This window comes from Dermochelys coriacea, chromosome 1 (genome assembly GCF_009764565.3).
Source record: "Dermochelys coriacea isolate rDerCor1 chromosome 1, rDerCor1.pri.v4, whole genome shotgun sequence".
In the NCBI taxonomy this organism is placed as follows: Eukaryota; Metazoa; Chordata; order Testudines; family Dermochelyidae; genus Dermochelys; species Dermochelys coriacea.
In genome coordinates, this window is record NC_050068.2 from 259630958 (window position 1) to 259650293 (window position 19336).

General features: G+C 46.2%; 1 protein-coding gene across 3 annotated transcripts in view; it reads left to right on the forward strand.

Annotated features, from left to right (window-relative positions):
* Window positions 1-9598: 9598 nt before the first annotated feature.
* Window positions 9599-19336, forward strand: part of SYNGR1 (synaptogyrin 1) — a 42165-nt gene continuing 32427 nt past the window's right edge. The window contains exon 1 of one of the 3 annotated variants that reach the window (XM_043501892.1): window positions 9599-9927. In XM_043501892.1, the coding sequence (XP_043357827.1) occupies window positions 9829-9927 (99 nt within the window). In that variant the 5' untranslated portion in view covers window positions 9599-9828. The remainder of the gene's footprint in view (window positions 9928-19336) is intronic. The other 2 variants (XM_038411807.2, XM_038411797.2) reach the window with 2 other exon arrangements.

Below are 19336 nucleotides of genomic sequence, written 5' to 3' on the forward strand. Positions count from 1 at the left end.
AAGGGAGCAGAGAGAGAGGCAAGAGACCAAGGAGGACACAGTGAAAGTAGAGGGAGCAAAGAAGAAGCAAGAGAGTGAGGAGAGAAAAAGAAGGAATGGAGGGAGGGAGGGACAGGCTGAGAAGAGAGGTGAGGAAAACAGAGACCGTACAGAAGAGTGACAAAGGGGGTAAGAGACAAAAGGAGAGAACAAACAGGAAGAAAACAGAGAGATAGAGAGAGATGAGGCGGGGCAATTCAATGTCTGTGGCCATCCCAGTTATTGGCCTTTCTCCAGAGAATACCAACATGGTATTGGTTCTTACCATACCAAATGGGCATGTGGTTCTTTTGGCAAAGGTTGTTCAATGCTCTACAATATGTACAACGAGTTAGGCATATCTCAGTTCAGTCCTAGCAGAGAGATGGACCACACTGCAAAAGCCACCATCATAACTGGCACAAATTGAATCCCTGCAATGTTCAGGGAATGAGAGCAGCAGCAGAACAACAACAACAACAAAAAACAAATAAAGTCACAAAAATCACAACCCCAACCCACCCTATGAATGCAGAGAAAAGGTCTTTAAAAGTCAAAAGAGTTAGGTCTGAATAAGCAGCATATGAGGAGAGAGGAAGGTGATAAGGAAACAAGAAGAGTCTCAATACCCAATCAGTGTTATAAAAAAACACTCAGTAAAAATGCAAAAAGAAAAGGAGTACTTGTGGCACCTTAGAGACTAACAAATTTATTTGAGAATAAGCTTTCGTGAGCTACAGCTCACTTCATCGGATGCATTTGCAGTATCCAAGCCAGTTTCAACTGAATGGCATTTAAAACAGACATAAGTTTGACACACTCTTCAGAGGGTTTTTTATGCAAGTTACCAGTGTAGCCCTTGGCATTGCAAAGTTTGGCCATCTTTGACTGCCTCTAGGTGTTTCCAGTCTCTAATGGTGTGATTCTGCATTATTTGATGGAGGGCTATCCAATGAGGTCAGGAAGCTGTGTGGGGGAGGTTATTTCCCATTTTATAGAGTACAGTTTGCATGGTGGAGTGAGGAGTCAGGAGCAGCTGGATGCTCTAGAATATCTGAAGTGTTTGTGAAGAAGGATATCTGGAGGGTAGAGACTGTTTAAGACTCCCAAACATCTTGGCATCTTGCCTTTTGGATAATATAATTTAGGAGCATCTGAGCAGTGATGACTCCTTCAGTTCTCTCCCTCTATTCCTTATTCTCTCTCTCCCTCTCACGTTTCTTTCTCTTCATCCTGTCTCTGGAAGGGGGCTTGCCACACTAGCTAGGTGAAAGATCTGGCTGGGGATACTTGCTGTGCAGGCAGCAGAAGCCCTAAGAGGTAGAGGTCGTTGGAGGAACCAGGCAGCTGTACCTGTTTTGACTGATGTTGAACTGTGTTTATGCCTGAACAATAACTGCATCCCTGGGAAAAGGGAAGGGACTCTCGATATTGGTGAGAGCTTCACTGATGCGACTCGCTGGTGAGTTGTCCCCCGCTTACTTAAGAGTGGAGAAGATGAGGCAGATGCAATTACAGTGGCCTGGCATTGTGATGGCACCTTTATGCAATGTCATCCCATGATGTCGTGATGTAAATGAATTTGTCTTGCAAATTTAAAAGGTGGTGGAACCGTCCCACGTGAAAGGCTCCTGCCTTTGGATGAACCCTTTCAGAAACAGTTATAAAAAGTACAGTGTGCTCATGACATGATCAGCCAATGAGTGATTCATCTTACGAACTGCTGCTCCTAATTGGTAGTCCATTGGCTGAATATGAGAGTTCAGATTTATTTGTTTTTCTTCCGCCATGACACTTAAAAAGATACATTTTCCACTATTCAGGAAATATCACTGGGCCAAATTCTGAATTCCTGACATAAAAAAAATCTCAAAGTCAATTAGTGTTTTCTTGGGTAAGGTCTTTGAAATATGACTTAAGAGAATTAACAGACAAAATACTTTGTGAAGTTTAAATTAAGGTCACTGCTACACCCCCACCCCAAGAAATATTCTCTTAAAAATACTGAACATTTAAACATATGAATGTTGAACAATTAGAGGAAGGCAGATATTCAAATATATTCACAATACATACACTCTCCTAAATAAATTTACACATGTAGTCATCATATTAAATAGTCCAGAGCAACCTTAATGACACCTGACAATGGCACAGTGATATGGGGTTACAGTTAAGTTTTAAAATGTTTGATCAACTGCCTTCACTTTCAGGATACACTAGCATGTTTCATTTTTAAGAAATCACAAAAAATATTTTTCTTCTGCAGTTATAAGACAAGTGAATACAGGGCCTATCACAGAACAGTGTTGCAATTTTTAACTCTGCAATTGAACAGCTCCATGTTCATGATAATTTGTAATGCCTTGTAACTCCAAAACAGCCTGATTAATTTATTCATACTTTGCAAAAAGATACAGCATACAGTACGTAGACACTGTAAAAAACAAAACACCCTTAGATTAGATAACAATTGATCAGATAAAATAGATCTAGTTTCTTATATTGGAATCCATTATTTTAGCATCTGAGCACCTCAAGATTTAAAAAAAAAAAAGACATAAGATAATTCACATATCCCGTCCCAGCAGGGACATGTTATCAAGCTGATTGTGAGCTCTTCAGGGCAGGAAGCATGTACTCATATGTATTTTTAAGTGCCTGGTACAACTCACCCTGAATTCAGTTAGGGCCTCTAGGTACTACTCTGTCAAACAATACAAAACAATGCTCTGGAGTTAACATTATGCAGGGAAGGGAGAGCTAACAATAAGCCTTATCATGAAACCTGTCTGCAACAACTTAATGATGGAGACTATCATCCCTTCATAAGAAAATGTAATACATACACCACCAATATTAAATCACTCTCAGTTCATTTACTGGTATTTCTAGCATACAAATCAGAATAATAATCAAGTCATACTGCTGGATGGTAGAAGCTGGCTCAAATCATGTCAATAAATTGTTTATACAAGGGTTTCTGATAAGGCATCTCTTCATTCTGCCAGCTATATAGGGCTGAGTTGCAACCTGAACAGTTATTAATTGGGAACTGGAGGATGAGATAAATTATTAACTCCTCCTCTGGCGAAGGGAAATCAGATAGTACTGGAGTCAAGAAGCTTACTAAGGTCTGTCTGGATTTGAAATTGTGCGAGGGCCCATTTAACTAGCTGTTTTCAGACACAGCTCTTGCCAAGCAGCTACAATTCTTCAGTGCAGGCTCCTTGCCCTTGCACCTGCACCACCGCTGGGCCCCACCCAGCCCTAATCTGGCCCCAAATCCTAGACCACACCAGGCAGAGGATGAGGATTGCAGATCAGAATTCCTGGCTTGCTCTGCCAACAACCCAGTAGTGGCTGAGTTATCAGCAGGCTGATAGGTTCATCCATTCTCCTTCCCTGGCCTGTCAGTGTAGGGGTGAGGAAAGAAACACCAATAAGCTCTGTTGAGAACGCAGGAGGAAAAAAAAATGCTTTTGTGCCCAAACTCTGGTTCCTGCAAACATAAGCTCACTATGGAGCCTTGTCTACACTAGGATTTGGGGGGCAAAACTTTCCCAGTGTTGCTAACATTGGTGCCACACCATCAATGGGAGCAATGACAGGAGCCCTGGGGTAAACAGGGCATTGGCCGCTATCAGTGTTTTTTAACAGTGTATCATTTAGATGTGCTCTGAGCAGAAAGGGAGGAAGGAGAAAGAAGGAGAAGAAAAGATGGAAACATTAAATAAAGAGAAAAAATTAAGCTAAAGATAAACTGATATTGAAATGTGTGAAGGAAGGAATGGACACATTAAGATGGGGTAAATCCTCTGCCCTGCACTAAGCCTGAGTAAACAGGGTGAGCAGAAGGAGAACAAATCACCGTCCTCCTCCACAGCCAGAGAGAAACAGAGCTGTTCTACCACTAGTGTAGCACCCAAGGGAGCAGCAGTTCATACACAGGAGTTTGGTCAGCAGACCCACATATATGTGTTGTCGGGGATTCATGCCCCCATCTTCCCTGCAAATCCTCCCTGCTCAATGGAACCCCACACCCACAGCACAGTTCTGTTGCCTTTCCAATGGCATGTGTCCAATATGTGGAAGGGGGGAGGATTTGCCCCTGTACAGCAGAAGAAAAGTGGAGTGAAATAAGGGAACTGAGGAATAGAAGAGCAAGGGAAACAGTATGGAAAGGCAAAAGGTGTTAATAAATTTGCTATAAACTCAGATTAAAATGACAGATAACCAATGTATATATTATTGTTATGGCAGGTGTTCACAGGTAGCCCTATTACCCCCAAGGGTCTTCCAAATTCTTTTCCTTAGCATACAGACAAGCTGTGAGTATTGGAAGAAATGCTTGTGTTAGATTTTGGTTACCCACGTTACAAGGTAAAGGGAGCTGCACTAGTGGCAGGAGAATTTGCTGTCTGCCTTGGTCTCAGATTAGAGTAAATTATTGAAGCAAAGTTACTCTCCAGGAACCAGGCCTTTCTGTTGGGCTGAGATTCCTGGAAATTGGATGTGCCCTGTGGGCTGTTTTCATCTCATACCAGATCTGATATATATATGTAAATAAAGCAACTTATGGTTAGAATGTACCAGACTCTGCAACGCTGATTTCTCTTCCACTGGAAAGCTAGACTGCAAGATTCCAGTGTCTGTCACCACTAGGCCAGTGGATCTCATCCAGGGGTACAAATACCCCTGGGGGTACTCAGTGGTCTTCCAGGAGGTACATCAACTAATCTAGATATTTGCCTAGTTCTACAACAGGCTGCATAAAAAGCACTAGCAAAGTCAGTAAAGACAAAAATTTCATACAGACAATGACTTGTTTATACAGCTTTATATGATATACACTCAAATATAAGTATAATATTTATATTCCAATCGAGTTATTTTATAATTATATGGTAAAAATGAGAAAGTAAGCCATTTTTCAGTAATAGTGGCTGTGACACTTTTGTATTTTTATGTCTCATTTTGTAAGCAAATAGTTTTTAAGTGAGGTGAAACTTGGGGGTACGCAAGACAAATCAGACTTGTGAAAGAAGTACAGTAGGCTGGAAAGGTTGAGAACATCTGTACTAGGCAAAGGGGCAACACTCATTTCATAATGGGGATACTGGTGTCAGAAGAAGGGGCAACATTATATAAATAAGACAGTGGCATTCAAAGTTGTAAGTTCTCTTAATATTTACAAACCACAACTTAATTAAGCAAACATTTAAAACAAAAACAACAAAAAGTACAGCAAATTTTTAACTTTCATTTTTTTAAAAGTGATGCACATGAGAAAAACTTGTCAGCAACCCATCAGCAATGAAACAAACACAAATAGGAACATAGCAGTCACACGGTAACAAAGAATCACCATGCACCACCACCAGAAACTGTACAGGGAAAGTACCCTACCCTCTGGTAGAAGAACCTCCCGCCCTGCAAAGTCTCTGGGACGGGTCAGTGTGGTGGGTTGCACTCACCTTTGTGTCATTGCAACTCCAAACAGAATTCACAGAATTCCCTGAGCTGAATCTAGCCTGTAAAATGGGATGTGTATTATTATTATATTGATAATTCTGGCAAACACTAAGTTAATAGTTAAAACAAACACATAAATATAGAGCCAAATTCCACTGTCAGCTGCACTGATGTAATTGAGAGCAGAATGGTATAATACTGTGTAGAGATAGTTGTTCTTCCACAACACAATGTAAAGCATACCTAAGGAATGCACCTAGCATATAAAATATTAGACAAGCTTCATAAATTCTCAGAGAGCTTCCATTTCCTCTCCCGGCTCACTGACACCCACAGAAGGCGGCTTTATGGGAAGAAATCTGCATGAAGATCCCCTTACAGATATCTCCCAGATCATGGGCTGGGATTTGCTCCATGTGGAGAAAGCCTCAGGATCAATACCACAAATTGGCAAAGCCAAGAGGCCAGCTCCTTCTGTGTGGAGGCCCTAATCCTTTACTTTAGCCATGCTACCAAGCATTCCCCCTCGTCGTGGCCCAGGACCCGAGGAGAAGGCACCCAGGAAAAGACAATGCAGTCCCAGACCGTATTATCTTTCCCCGGTGAACTCTGTTAAACTGGCGGGGGCAATGTGCAATCACTAGTCCCAATCCCAGTCTGTTCACTCCTGTCACAGACCACCCATCTTCCACCCTGTCCTCCAGCCAAGCCCATACCCACAGAGCAACCTCCATAGAATCCTGAGGAAGAGGAGGGAGAGCCTCAGAAGCAGCTGAGGCCCCTTCCCAACCCATGTATAGAAGGTAGCCTCTGCAAGCACACAGATCTTGTGGGGATGATTCAGATCATAGTCCTGTCCACAGCAATGAGTCCAAACTAGCAGAAGTAAGTGAATTAAGTGTGCTCCAAACAGAGCTCTCTTTTGCAATTTTCTTAGTAACACCAAAGGGTCTGTGCATGGGTCTAGTCTGGAGGGTGAGTCTTGCTATACAGTACATAAGCTGCCAGCCAGTCTTGTCTGCTTTTTGAACCTTGTTGCATTCTGCAACATGGAACCGGGATTAATCACTGTCCCTCCTCTAATCTGGAGCTACAGTTTTGCAGTGTAAATTTGACCAATTCCAAATCAAGCAGAGCTGTTAATCCAAAATGCTATAATGTTTCAAACCCCCATTTGGCAAAAACTCCCTTTCTTCACCAGGGGACTCACCCTTAAATTCAGGTTTCAGAGTAGCAGCCGTGTTAGTCTGTATCCGCAAAAAGAAAAGGAGTACTTGTGGCACCTTAGAGACTAACAAATTTATTTGAGCATAAGCTTTCATGAGCTACAGCTCACTTCATCGGTTTCATCTGATGAAGTGAGCTGTAGCTCACGAAGGCTTATGCTCAAATAAATTTGTTAGTCTCTATGGTGCCACAAGTACTCCTTTTCTTTTTACCCTTTAATTAAGTGAGTCTCATGTTCCAGACTCCCAGATGATTCTTCAGTGCTCGTAACTTTTGAAGTCTTTGAAAGTGCCTTCCACAGCTGCCTCAGGTGGTTACATGGTACCCAGATTGAGTTTCAAGCTCAGTAACTCTCTCACCGAGACACACAGATTTTCCGTGGTTTGCCATGTAGAAATGTATGTAGAGTATCTCTACGCTGCTTAATCAAGGGTGCAACTGTGGTTCCATAATGCTCCCACTGAAGTTAATGGGAGCTTTGCCATGGACTTCCTTGGATGCAGGAACAGGCCCAATGTCAGAAGACATCATGGTTTTTAAAGGGGATGCAACATCCACATGCTTGAAGAAGTCCCAGATACAATCAAAGGTCCAGAATCTATTCTTGTAACAAGCAATAGACCAATATGGGCTGAATCCGTTGGTAAAGCAGCACGGGCATTGATTAAAGAGGAAGAGAGTCTAAGGAGATGCCATCTTATTCTTCACCTGTGACTCCTCTCTCCTGCCTCAGATTTGATAGATTAGAGAAAACCTCTTATAATGTCAGTTTCACCCTTCAGCACTGCTCAGATTTGAAGAGGCAGAGCCCACGTCAAAAGATGCTTAACAAGCCTAAGTTTGTTCACCTTTGAGCATGTTGCAACATCTGTTTCTCCAGGCTTTTACTCAGGGAGTGGGTTAACTATGTTGAGAGAAGAAGGGTTTACCCTGCGTATGCAATGTTTTTTCTTTGTTGGCACTGGTTCAGCCTAAATTATTTGTAATAGATTCAGTTGCACCTAGAGCTCTAGGTGGTTGTGTGCCCATACATCAGAATAATTCCACAAAAATGGAAGGAAGGATGGTCCAACAGTTAGGGCACTAGCCTCGCCCAGCCCTTAGGAGACCTGACTTCAATTTTGTGCTCTGCCACAGACTTCCTGTATGACCTTGAGCAAGTCACATAGCCTCTCTGTGCTTCAGTCCCCACTCTCTAAAATGTGGATAATGATACTTCCCTACCTCAGAGGGATGTTGAGAGCATGGGTTTGTTAAAGGTTGGGAAGCACTTTGAGATCTACTGATGAAAAACTAGGTATTATTAAATAAGAAGCTCGCATTTTCCAGAAAATGTGTCTAAAAAAGCAAAAAAGAAAAGTGAAACAGCTTTGCTAAGAAAAATCCACAATGTTGCTCACTTTCTCTACACAATGGTTTTTACAAATCTTAAAAACCCAGTGAACCTGCTTCTGATTTCAGTTCACCAGTTTAGAGGAGTAGCTCTATTGAAGCCAATGGCATTTAGGCATAAAACCAGTGTATGCAGCAGGAAAATCAAGACCAATAACTTGAGCTATGTCTTCACTACATTTTTTTTCTTTACAATTTCCCACCGAGGCAATTCCGCTGGTGGCAGCAAGGGTAGGAGTCTTACCTCAGACCAGCAGCTTTGCCAACTCTCATGATTTTACCACAAGTTTCAATAACTGGTGTTTTTCTTAAAACCCCAGCTCTTGGAGTCAAGTGATTACATGAGAATCTCAGCTTTCATTTTTTAAAATGTATGTTTTTAGCCTTTGTGGTTTCAGAGAAATACTTGAAAACATGAAATGAGTGCACATAAGCGCTCAGAAACAAAGCAAATGAAAAGAGCCCAACATATTATTTTTTGAAAAAAATCATGATTTTTAAGTCAATCTCATGATTTTTGGGCCTGACTCGTGATTTTTGAATGCTGGACTAGTGGCACTTTACCCACCATATCATCTGAACCTGCTCACAGGAGGTCTAGAAAACATGGTAGTCAAAATGTGGGTGGTCACAGGCACCTTGTCTACACTAGAGCACACATGAAATTTTAAGAACCAATGTCTAGGCTACTCAATCCAAGCTTACACCTGAATCATGTGCCAACACACTATGGCTGCCCAGTGTGGATGTGGCTGTTAAAAAAAGAAGTGGTTTAGGCCAGGTAGGAGCCCAAACTACAGTTCATTACTGAATCCTGTTCTATGAGGGTTTGTTCCCACCCACACTGGCTGCCAAATTGTGTTAGATCTGGGGTCTTGTCTACTACCAAATTTGCAGACAGCTCCAGCTACACTGGGATTCTCTCAAGAGTCACTCCACCCCCTTTCTGACTCCTTTGCACTGCTGGAGTGGCACAAGGGGTCCTGGTCCACGACTGCTATGAGAATATTTATATAAATTAATAATGGAGGCAAGAAGCTGACTCTAGACTCTCTCGTGAAGCACCTAGCAGGGGCTCCAGCCCTGCCAAATAAAATAACCATAAACAATGTTATTTACTGACTGTCTTGTTTGCTGGCAAGCAAGCAGGCTGGCGCGATCTTAAAGCTTCCTTCATGCCAACCTAAGGCTCTTTCCACACCCACGGCCCCTCCATCTAGCCCATGCGGGTGCAGCAAAGGTGAAATGTTTATCAGGTGGACTGAGATAAGGTGACCATTGAGCAGGACTCAGCTGTGGGGCACAGGCACTTGTGAGCAATACGTTTTGTAGGCCCGACAAAAAGAAATCAGGCAGCAGCCTTCCCTGCCCTGGGCACTGCATTAAAAATACATAACAGCGGGGGTTTCATTGCGGTCTGCACAGCTCGCGCTCCCACTCTCGCGCCCCCTCCCGGTTGCTCGAGGCGCGTTCCCGCCGCTCAGGGGCTGCCGCCGCCGCCGCCAAGGCGCGCGTGGCCCCTGCACTCGCGCCTGCCCGGGAGGGGAGCGCGAGTCTCTCTCCAGCCGGGCAGCGGCGACGGAGCGGCGAGCGCCAGCGCGGCCATGCACAGCTAGCCCCGGCCCGCTCGCCTCCGTTAACCCCCCCGCGGCCGGCTGCGCGGCGTGGCTCAGACACACGCAGGGGCTCAGCGGCGTGCCACGGGGCGCCCCAAGGATGGAAGGGGGCGCGTATGGAGCTGGCAAAGCCGGGGGCGCCTTCGACTCCCAGACCTTCTTCCGGCAGCCTCACACCGTCCTGCGGGTGCTCTCCTGGGTAAGGGCACGGGGCGGGGTGCCTGCCTGCCTGCCATGGGTTGTGGGTGCGGGCCGGGCCGGGGGGGAATGCCCTTCCCCGGCCGCGCTCCGCAATGAGCCGCGTGCCCTGCGCTCGGAGGGCCCCCCCCCGGCCGGGCCGGGCCCTACTCCACCCCCCCGCACTCACTCACCCACCTGCCGGGCCGGCCCCGCTCCGCTCCACCACCACCTGCTGGGCCCCGCCCCCGCCGGGCCGGGCTTCGCCATGCGGGGCGAAGCGGGAGCCGGTGCTGCAAAGTCACCTCTGCCCAGGGAGAGGCGGCCGCCCGGCCGGGGATCCCCGGCTCAGGTGGCGGCTCCGGTGCCGGTCGCGCGTGTCTCGGATCCCCCCCACCCCCGGTTGCCCGAAGATGGGGTGTTTCTGCAGCGGGGTGGGGGCAGAACGCGGGAGCCAAGAGGAGGGAGGAAAATGGGACGTGATCCAAACACAATCGCGCTGGGGGATCCCGTCCCGGCGCGGGCCCCTTCCCCAGGGAAGGATCTGGTGCAATCCATCGTCCCCCCCCCCCCCGGTCAGTCAGTGTAGTGGGGACATTTTCAGGGAGGGGTTTATTTGTTTTGTTTACAGGGGGGATCTGGAAACACTGGTGTCTGCGGCGGGGGTGGGGGTGCAAATGACAGAGGTGATTCTGCACGGCCGCACCTCCGCCTCGCCAGCCCGTCTAGTTCTGTCTGCTCTGCTCTGCTTGCTGCTGGGGACGGGGAGCAGTGAGGGAGGGGGCTTGTACGAGATGGCGGGGCGTGGTTTGGTCCTTTCTCGGCCGCCCGGCTCCCTTGCCTTGCCTTCTTTCCCATTCTGCAATGTGTCCTGGTTCTGTGGGGGGGGGGGGTCCTCTTGGGCCTCTTTTCCTTGCTACGGTGGGGGGAGAAGGGTCTCTTATCTTGTAACACTGATCCCGTGACTGCAGCTCTGTGCGGGAAGGTCATGGGGATTAAGGGAGCGAGCAGCAAACACAGAGCTTGAGAGAGAGAGAGAGATTGCATTAAGAAGGGGGTGGGGGGCAGTGTGAGAAGGACAAGGAGGAGAGCATGAAAAGAGAGAGAGAGAGAGAGAGAGAGAGACACACACACACACAGCAAGGTGGTCAAGCAGGAGCCTGAGATGCCCCAGAGCAGCTCCCTGTTTGTTTCTTTTTAAAAATGTATATGAAAAAAATGGAAAGGAAAGGGCAGATGGGAGATGGCGGGGGAGGAGTTGATCTGATTGGCCAGCCTGTTGCTGGCACTAATATCCTGTAGCCAGTCCAAGCTCTGTGCCAGTGCAAAGGAGGTGCTCCGTCTGCTGTTGTGATCAAAGTGGCACAGTCCATTTCTGTCAAAGAAGATACCCCTTTGGCCTGATTGCAAAGCATAGCTGCACCCTGAGACCGCTGGGGACATGATTAATATGGTCGGTCTGTCTTTCCCGTGCCTATGTACAGTACAGTACAGCATGGCATTACCGAGGGAGGGGAGTTCAGGAAATCTCCTGGAAATCCATTATGAAGTGATGGATGCACCCCCCCATCGCCTGCTTGGGGAAAGCAGCAGATAGTGTTCCAGCTGAGGATGATGGACATGATGTGACCTAAAAGGATTTTTCCATCCCTAATTTCTGGGGCAGAATTTCCTGTCCCTTTTTTGTAATACCACAGCTTCACTGTAACACTGTAGGCAGGGTTCTGGCTTCCCAAAGCCGGGAGGGAGAAAGAACAAGAGACAGTCTCTGCTGCGCGCTTCTTTCTGCACCACTGTATCTTGTACTCTGGCGTCTCCTCCATGAACTCCCATAATGTTCCATAATGACTGTCCAGCCATGGCAGACTGCCCAGGGCTTAGCATTCCCTTGGATGTCCTACTAGTTCACCACAACCACCAGCTCTGTCTGCTTGACCTTGACAGAGGATGGAATGGGATTGACCCCATGCAGTACGTTACAGACCTTCACTTAGCTGTAGAAACAAATATCGTATTGCAGAACATTGGCGGTACCCTGGGCTCAGCATCCTAACAAGGATAGCCTGCTTGTTAGTCATGGGGAGTAAGGGGGGGGCACCTTTTTCTCCCCCTTACTTCATTTTCTTCTCACCTGTTCCTATTGGCCCATTTTACCTCCTCTTTAGCACCTCTCCCCCAGTGCTGCTGAGCCAGAGCCTTGAGTTCACAAGCTAATCCAAAGCACTTGTAATGATATGCTGTGTATTATTAGTGTTTATTGTGAAGCACCAGAGGTATGCCTGGCACTTTACCATCACAGAGAAACACCTGGCCCCATAGGTGTTGGAACTAGGGATGATGCTGCACCCCTGGCTTGAAGTGGTTTCCATCGTATCCAGGGTTTACAGTTTGGTTCAATGGGTCTCAGCACCCCCACTGTACAAATTGTTCCAGCACCTCTGCCTAGCTCCCGCCCCATAGAGCATGCAATCTAATTTAGATGAGTGCAGTAAACACCTTTAAATGATGAGGCACAAGAACTCAGGTGGGTTGTAGAAGATGGTGTGTTGTTTAATGTTGAGAAGAAGATGAGCGCCTGGTGATCAGGTCTGACACATAGGAGGCTTAGGCCAGTGTAGAGAGGTTGGCATCACTAGAGTGCTTCTCTGCGCACTGTCAGGACACTGGTGTGAGGGAGCTCATGTTTCCAGACTGCCGCTGGTGATAGGAAGCAGCAGCTCCCCAGTACGCATGGAAGGACCCTTGTAGCACGTGGGCAGAATATTTTTCTTTCTTTCTTTACACCTGACAAAAATTTAAACAAATGTTGTGCAGGCAAAAGGAGTTGGCTCAACAGTCCTGGAAAACAGAGTCCTCTACATTTTCCTCAAACCTGCTTACCAAGGGCAGTAACCACGCACACCTCCCCCACACTGTTCCCCGTCAACATGCCTCAGCTTGGAAAAAGCAGCAGCTACTGGAGCGTGCAGGAGTTAATTGTACATAACCTGTTCAGTCCCTGGGATCGCTGTGGAGGCCCCCCCGCACAAAGGCGGGGCCAGTGGAGATGGGGGGACTTGTCCACTGACAACCTGACTGAGACAGCCAACTCTGTTCACACAAGCCATGCTACACATAGGGAAATTGGAGCACAGAGAAGTTAAGCAACCTGCCCAGCATCATCCAATGAGCAGGCAGGGCTAAGAATGGGACGCACAGATTCTGAGTCTCAGGCCTAGATCAGTAGGTCACATTGACAGGAGTTATATTTGCATTTTACCTTAGAGGTAAAAGGTTTTGTCTCCCATTCACAGCAATCCTGGCTTTTTGCTCCAAAAAATCTCCCACTTTTGCTAGTACTTGTGCAGTTTCACTTCTGGCAACAACAGTAGGAGCCCTAGTGTAGATGAGACTTTTACCTCTATGCCACATAGACTTGTTCTTAGCAGGCAGGCCAGGTCTACGCTAAAAAGTTAGATTGACTCAGCTACGTTGCTCGGAGCTGTGAAAAATCCACACCCCTGAGAGATATAGTTAAGCCAATTTAACCCCCAGTGTAGAGAGTGGATTAACTACAGCAATGGGAGAATCCCTCCTGTCAATGTAGGTAGCATCTGCACTTCAACTGCTACAGCAGGGCAGCTGCAGTGGTTCAAGTATAGATCTAGCCTTAGATGACACAGTGGGTAAAATGCCAGTGGCTCTATATTAGAGCTCCCATAAGTGTTAGCATCATTGGAAAGCTTTACAAAAACCAGCCTTGAGTCATCCAGTCACACCCTTACCCTGACCTGTGATTTGCACTGAAATCAGTGATCTAGAGCTGACAGCCTCTTTATACCATTTTCAGCTACACTGAGCAAGCCAGTCCCAGCTCCCCGTTTCAGATAAGAAATTATTCCCATCTTCTACCACACAACTACATATGCTGGGTTTTGGGCCTATGTAAGTCTCTAAGGCAGGATGTGACATGCCAAGGGTGGATAAAAATCAATTTTTTATTTAAATTGGATTTTTTTTTATTTAAATTGGATTTTTTTTGATAAAATGCTTTTTGAGGAAAAAAAACCTATCTAAAGATAGATACATTATGTCTCAAAGATATCTCATCATGGACTAGGGATTATAAATTCTAATTCTATAGTATGAGACAATATATTCATGTAATGTTTAAGAAAAGTTTTGTTAATGAGTTCCAATAGTTCATGGATTAGGGACCCAATCTTTTGGGACTCCAGGGGGTTCTGTATAGGTTTAGGTTAATCTTTCTATCTACCCAATGGGACTCAGTGCTCAGTCTAGAAGATACCATCAGAGATGCTTAGTTTTGCAGTTCTCAAACTGCAGATTTGTGTCTCCAGAGATAACATGCTTGTTAACAGCAAAAATGTTTTTAAATAAATATATAGAGGTGAGAAATAGTTAAATAAAACAATTTAAATGTCTGTCCGGTGGTGATCTCCTCCTAATACAGCATGGCAAGAAAATCCTCCAAATATTAATGATTAACCTGTTGAGTTGGAGATAATTCACCACCCAATGATTTCATAAATACCTTCTTCAGTTACCTCTGGTAAATGAAATAACCAAACAATCATTCATTTTCTGATATAGCTGTAAAACTAATCTGAAAAGTTTTTCAAAATAAATGACTTTAAAAATGTATACCTTCTAAAAATGAAACCTACATCTATCTCTGAGTTGTGAAGAATATGTATTGAGGTTATAACAACCAACAAGAATGCACTTTTATGTAGAAATCCATGATTAAATCAAGTCTTCCTGACTAGTGATTTAAGTCGTGATTTAAATCAATTTATTTAAATCAAATCCGCCCTGGACATGCCCGCTTTTGAATCTAGCTTTGACTCCACAAATAAATAAAGTGTTCATTGAGAAAAGACTTGTTGCTTGTTGTTCAGGGTTTCCCAATTGCTTGGTGGTGTTAATTCCAGAGACAGAAGCATCATTCAGTTTAAAAAACATAAACAGCTTGGGGGTATCTCTTTGTTTTAGAAATAGGTTCAGTTAGGTGGCTTGGTTCTGTGCATTTCAAACAGCAGCTGCTCAGTGAAAGCTTTGAATAAAATGTTGCCATATGATTAGAAAAGCAAAGTTTCCTTCAACCATATGTGAGCTCGAGAATCAGCCAGATAGGGTTAATAAAAACAGCCCCCTACCATCCCCTCTCCTTTTTAAATTACAAAAGCTCCTAGAGGTTCTATCTAAACCAGTTGTTCCCAAACTTTAACAGTCCGCGAACCTCTTTCACTAAATTGTGAAATCTTGTGAAGCCCCTTCTAAAAATGAATATTTCCAGGGATTTAAGTTTAAATTTCCTCCGCACTCCATGGGGCTCCTGCTGCTTGACCCTGTTGACTGCCTTGGTCAACTGAGCTCCACTGAGCTCGGGCTACAGGTCCCGTTGACTGCCGGGGCTCGGGCTGCCAGCCCCAACTGCCCAGCCATGCTCTCCCTGGGGCTCGGGCTGCTAGCCCTGTGCAGAGCGCTGGGGTTTGGGCGGCTGGCTCCCCCGCTCATGGGGGCAGGGCTCGGGCTGCCAGCTCCAACTGCCCTGCCCCGCTCTCCCTGAGGCTCGGGCTGTCTGCCCTGCAACCGGGTCCCAGCTGCGGCCTCCAATGCCCAGGGTCCTCTGGCCGCCATTAGTGAATTTTTTGTGGCAAACCCCCTGTAACGTTCTGTGAACCCCAGTATGGGAACCACTGATCTAAACTGAAAGTAGGGCCCTGTGGTGCTAGGCCCGCTACAAACACATGCATCCGATGAAGTGAGCTGTAGCTCACGAAAGCTTATGCTCTAATAAATTTGTTAGTCTCTAAGGTGCCACAAGTACAAGTACAAGTGGGAATTTAAATGGGGGTGTAAGCTGCACTCGGAGTACAGGCTCGTCAAGTAATGAGTGTAAATAGTGAAGCAGTGAAATTTACACTGATTTGGTTTTTGGGGAGCAGATCCAGTCCCTGTTGTGTAGTATGCTTCTTGAAGTCTTTAAACCATGATTTGAGGACTTCAATAGCTCAGACGTAGGTGAGAGGTTTATCGCAGGAGTAGGTGGGTGAGATTCTGTGGCCTGCATTGTGCAGGAGGTCAGACTAGATGATCATAATGGTCCCTTCTGACCTTAATATCTATGAATCTATAAGTCAGTGGCAGCTATACCCACTTCCACTAGGACCTGAATGTCCCTGAAGGTGTTGAGGATGGTATGTGTGAGAATAGAGAAGCAGCCTTCTTTTACAACCTATTAGGGGCTTTCTCTGCTATTCCCTTTTTCTCCCCCTCACCTCCGTGGCCAGGTGTGGAAGTTACACTTGCCTTGCACACAGTGACTGCTAAATCATTTCAAATGACCCTGTTACTACTTTAGGTGTATGCTAGTCAGAAACTGGCTGTAATTTACAGCCTATGTGTGTCACTGCTGAATTCAGCCTAGATGTTTCCATCGGTGGTGCCTCCACTTACTTCAGGCTATTAAGTCTCTTTGTGAGAGGGACTTACCCCCTCACCTTTCTGATGGGTGACAAGGGGATTCAAAGCTGGCCTCTTGTACACACTGCTTCCCTGCAGTGAGTTCCCAGTCTCACTCTGATAGCAGAGCGGCATTCGGGAGTTTCCACGTTTGCTCAGCCTTGGCTCTTCCCTTCGGTTCTGCCAGAAATAGCACTCAGTGCTGTGAGTGGTAGCTGTCTCATCTTGTTCACATGATTTTACCATGCCTGCTTGCTGGCTGCCTTCTGGTATGTCAGCAGATAGGCTGCTGAAGGGAGCGCAGCAGTGCATATAAAATGTATTTGGATTTAATTAAAGCAGTGGGTGCAGAGTTTCATGAAGCCTTATTCACAACAATAATTCAAATGGGCTTGGGCAGGGACGCTGTCATGTGAACTGAGAACAGGCTAACAGACCACAATAACCAAAGAATAACAATACATATCACTGGATTGATCTGGGGGAGATCCCGGATGGGTTACAGCAGGGACCGTTCAAGTTTTGTTTAACATTTCAGTAATGATCTGGGAGTGGCAGTAAACATTTGTAGGTGATACTAAATTGGGCAGAGTTGCGAACCCCAGTAAGGAAGGAGAAATAACGCAAAGGAACTGAGAGTAGTTAGAAACGTGAGCAAAAAGTAATAAAATTAGAATCATCTTGGAAAAATACAGGCTAATACATTGATGGAAGAATAATCCAAAATGGGAGAGAGACTGTTGGGAAGCAGTAATGCGGAGGGACCTAGGGGTGACAGTGGATTGTAAATTAGACATGAATCTGCAATAGGAGATGGCAGCAAACAGGGCCAGTGTGATTTTTTTTTTTCCTCTCAGGCATGTATACAGAGACATCAGTTACATCATGGATTCCAGAGATAATAGTTCTCTACAAAGGTTGTGCTACTGCACCTGGCAAACTGTATTCAGTCTGAGAACTTCATTACTAGAAAGATATTGATGAATTAGAGGGTGTTGTGAAAAGGGTAATCACACAGACCATTAAGCCCTCCAGTCTCTTTATGAGGAAAGATGAAATGCTTTAAATATGAGTACAGTTGCTAGGTTGAACAACAACCAGTGGGAATAGAATAACCATCTGGGAGCATTTGAAGGATATTGACACCAAAGTTAGAGAGGAACGTTTTAGGGTGGTACTAGGAGTCACGGGGATGAAATTAAGAAGATTGTTTAGCCTGAAGATCAGGGAAAACATTTGGTAGGGGGATCTGTTGGATTAGGCTGAGCTTCTCAAAGCTGCCCATGGAAATCTGGATGATCAATTCCCTTTAATTTTTAATCCAGATTCCTTGGGCCATTTTGAAAATTTCATCCTTACTCTTCAAAGGAGACATGGTAGAAGCCCCAGTGCTTGGGACATATAAGATGGCCTGTACAAAGCACTACAAAATGTATTGTCAGGTGCACTAACCAAGCCTAGGTCATGTACTAGGTCTTTTCTGTCCCTGTTGTTGAGTGTGGGAGGAGCACTTCAGTGGAAGCTGGGTTGGATTGCCAAGGAGGGAGAAGAAAAGAATGATGGTGGGGAGAGGATGCTTTCTTCTGTTATGTAGACATCTTGAGTGCTACTTCGGCAGAATATAAAAGGATTAATCCACTAGGGATCAGCACCTCAGCGCTGTGTAGCAAAGTGGGCCAGCTCAGTCACACCATTTCAAATCGTATGATGGGAACCGGCTGTGGGAATTTAGGATTCCAAAGCCTTCCACCTCTATATCACCTGCTCCAGGTCAGCCCCAGATCAGCAGTGAATAAAAGCTGTTATCATCTGGCTACTGACAGGATGTAGTGAGCTAGTGGGTTTTGTTTAATTCCTACTGGGATTGTTGTCCACATCCCTCACCCCCACCCCCAGCTGACTGTCTCAGCAGAGCAACCAAATAAGTAACGGGTCATGCAGATGGACTGTCCTGCACAGAGGTGACCTTCCTGGTCAGGGCTCAGTCACACCAGGAGGGTGGCATCCTAAATTCCCTCTAAGCTGTGGGGCCACACAGCAGCCTATTAAGCACAGTGCAGGCGCTTACGGCTGTGGCAGGAAGAGATACCTCTCCCCCAGCCCTCACCTAGCCCAGCCACGGACCTGCTGCAGCCGGGGGAGACGCGGCCCTTCCCTGGTCCTAACCCAGCCCAGCCCCGGACCTGCCGGGACAGGGAGTGGTGCCGCCCCACCCCAGCCCAGGTGCGGTTGGGGGTAGTCCTCTCTCCCCGCCATTGCCCCAGTGCAGCCTGCACCCCAAACCCCTCATCGCCAGCCCCACCACAGAGCCTGCAGCCGAAGCTCTCACCCCCCCACCCCAACCCTCTGTCCCTGCCCTGAGCCCCCTCCTGCACCCTGAAATTCTCATTCCCAACTCCACCCCAGAGCCCTCACCCCCAGCTGGAGCCCTCACCCCTCCACCCCAACCCTCTGCCCCAGCCCTGAGCCCCTCATCCCCAGTCCCACCCCAGAGCCCTCAGCCCCCCACAACCCAAACTTCTGCCCCAGCCCCCTCCCACACTTGGAACCCCTCAGCCCCACCCCCGCCACATGAATTTTTTTATGTGCACCAATATGGAGGTGATGTATCATACATCACCTCCATATTAGTGCACATAACAAAATTCATTCCGCATGTGGGTGGGAAAAATTAGAGGAAACCCTGGTGGCATCTAAGAAGTTTTGGCTATCTGCACAGTACCTGGCTGTGTGGGTGAATAGAGGCCTTTAGCTGCCAGACCTGTCGATCCAACACCAGTCACGGACATTTACCAAAGAAACTAAATATATGATTTCTTCAAAACTACCTAAAGCAAAGTAGACACAGAAAGAAATGTATCTATGCTGGGCTCTCCAAAGCTTTCCAGGAGCTCTGGTTGTGGGTACCTGGATGAAAAAAAAAGCTGAATAATCTCTAGCAGGTCGGACTTTCTTCTGCTTCT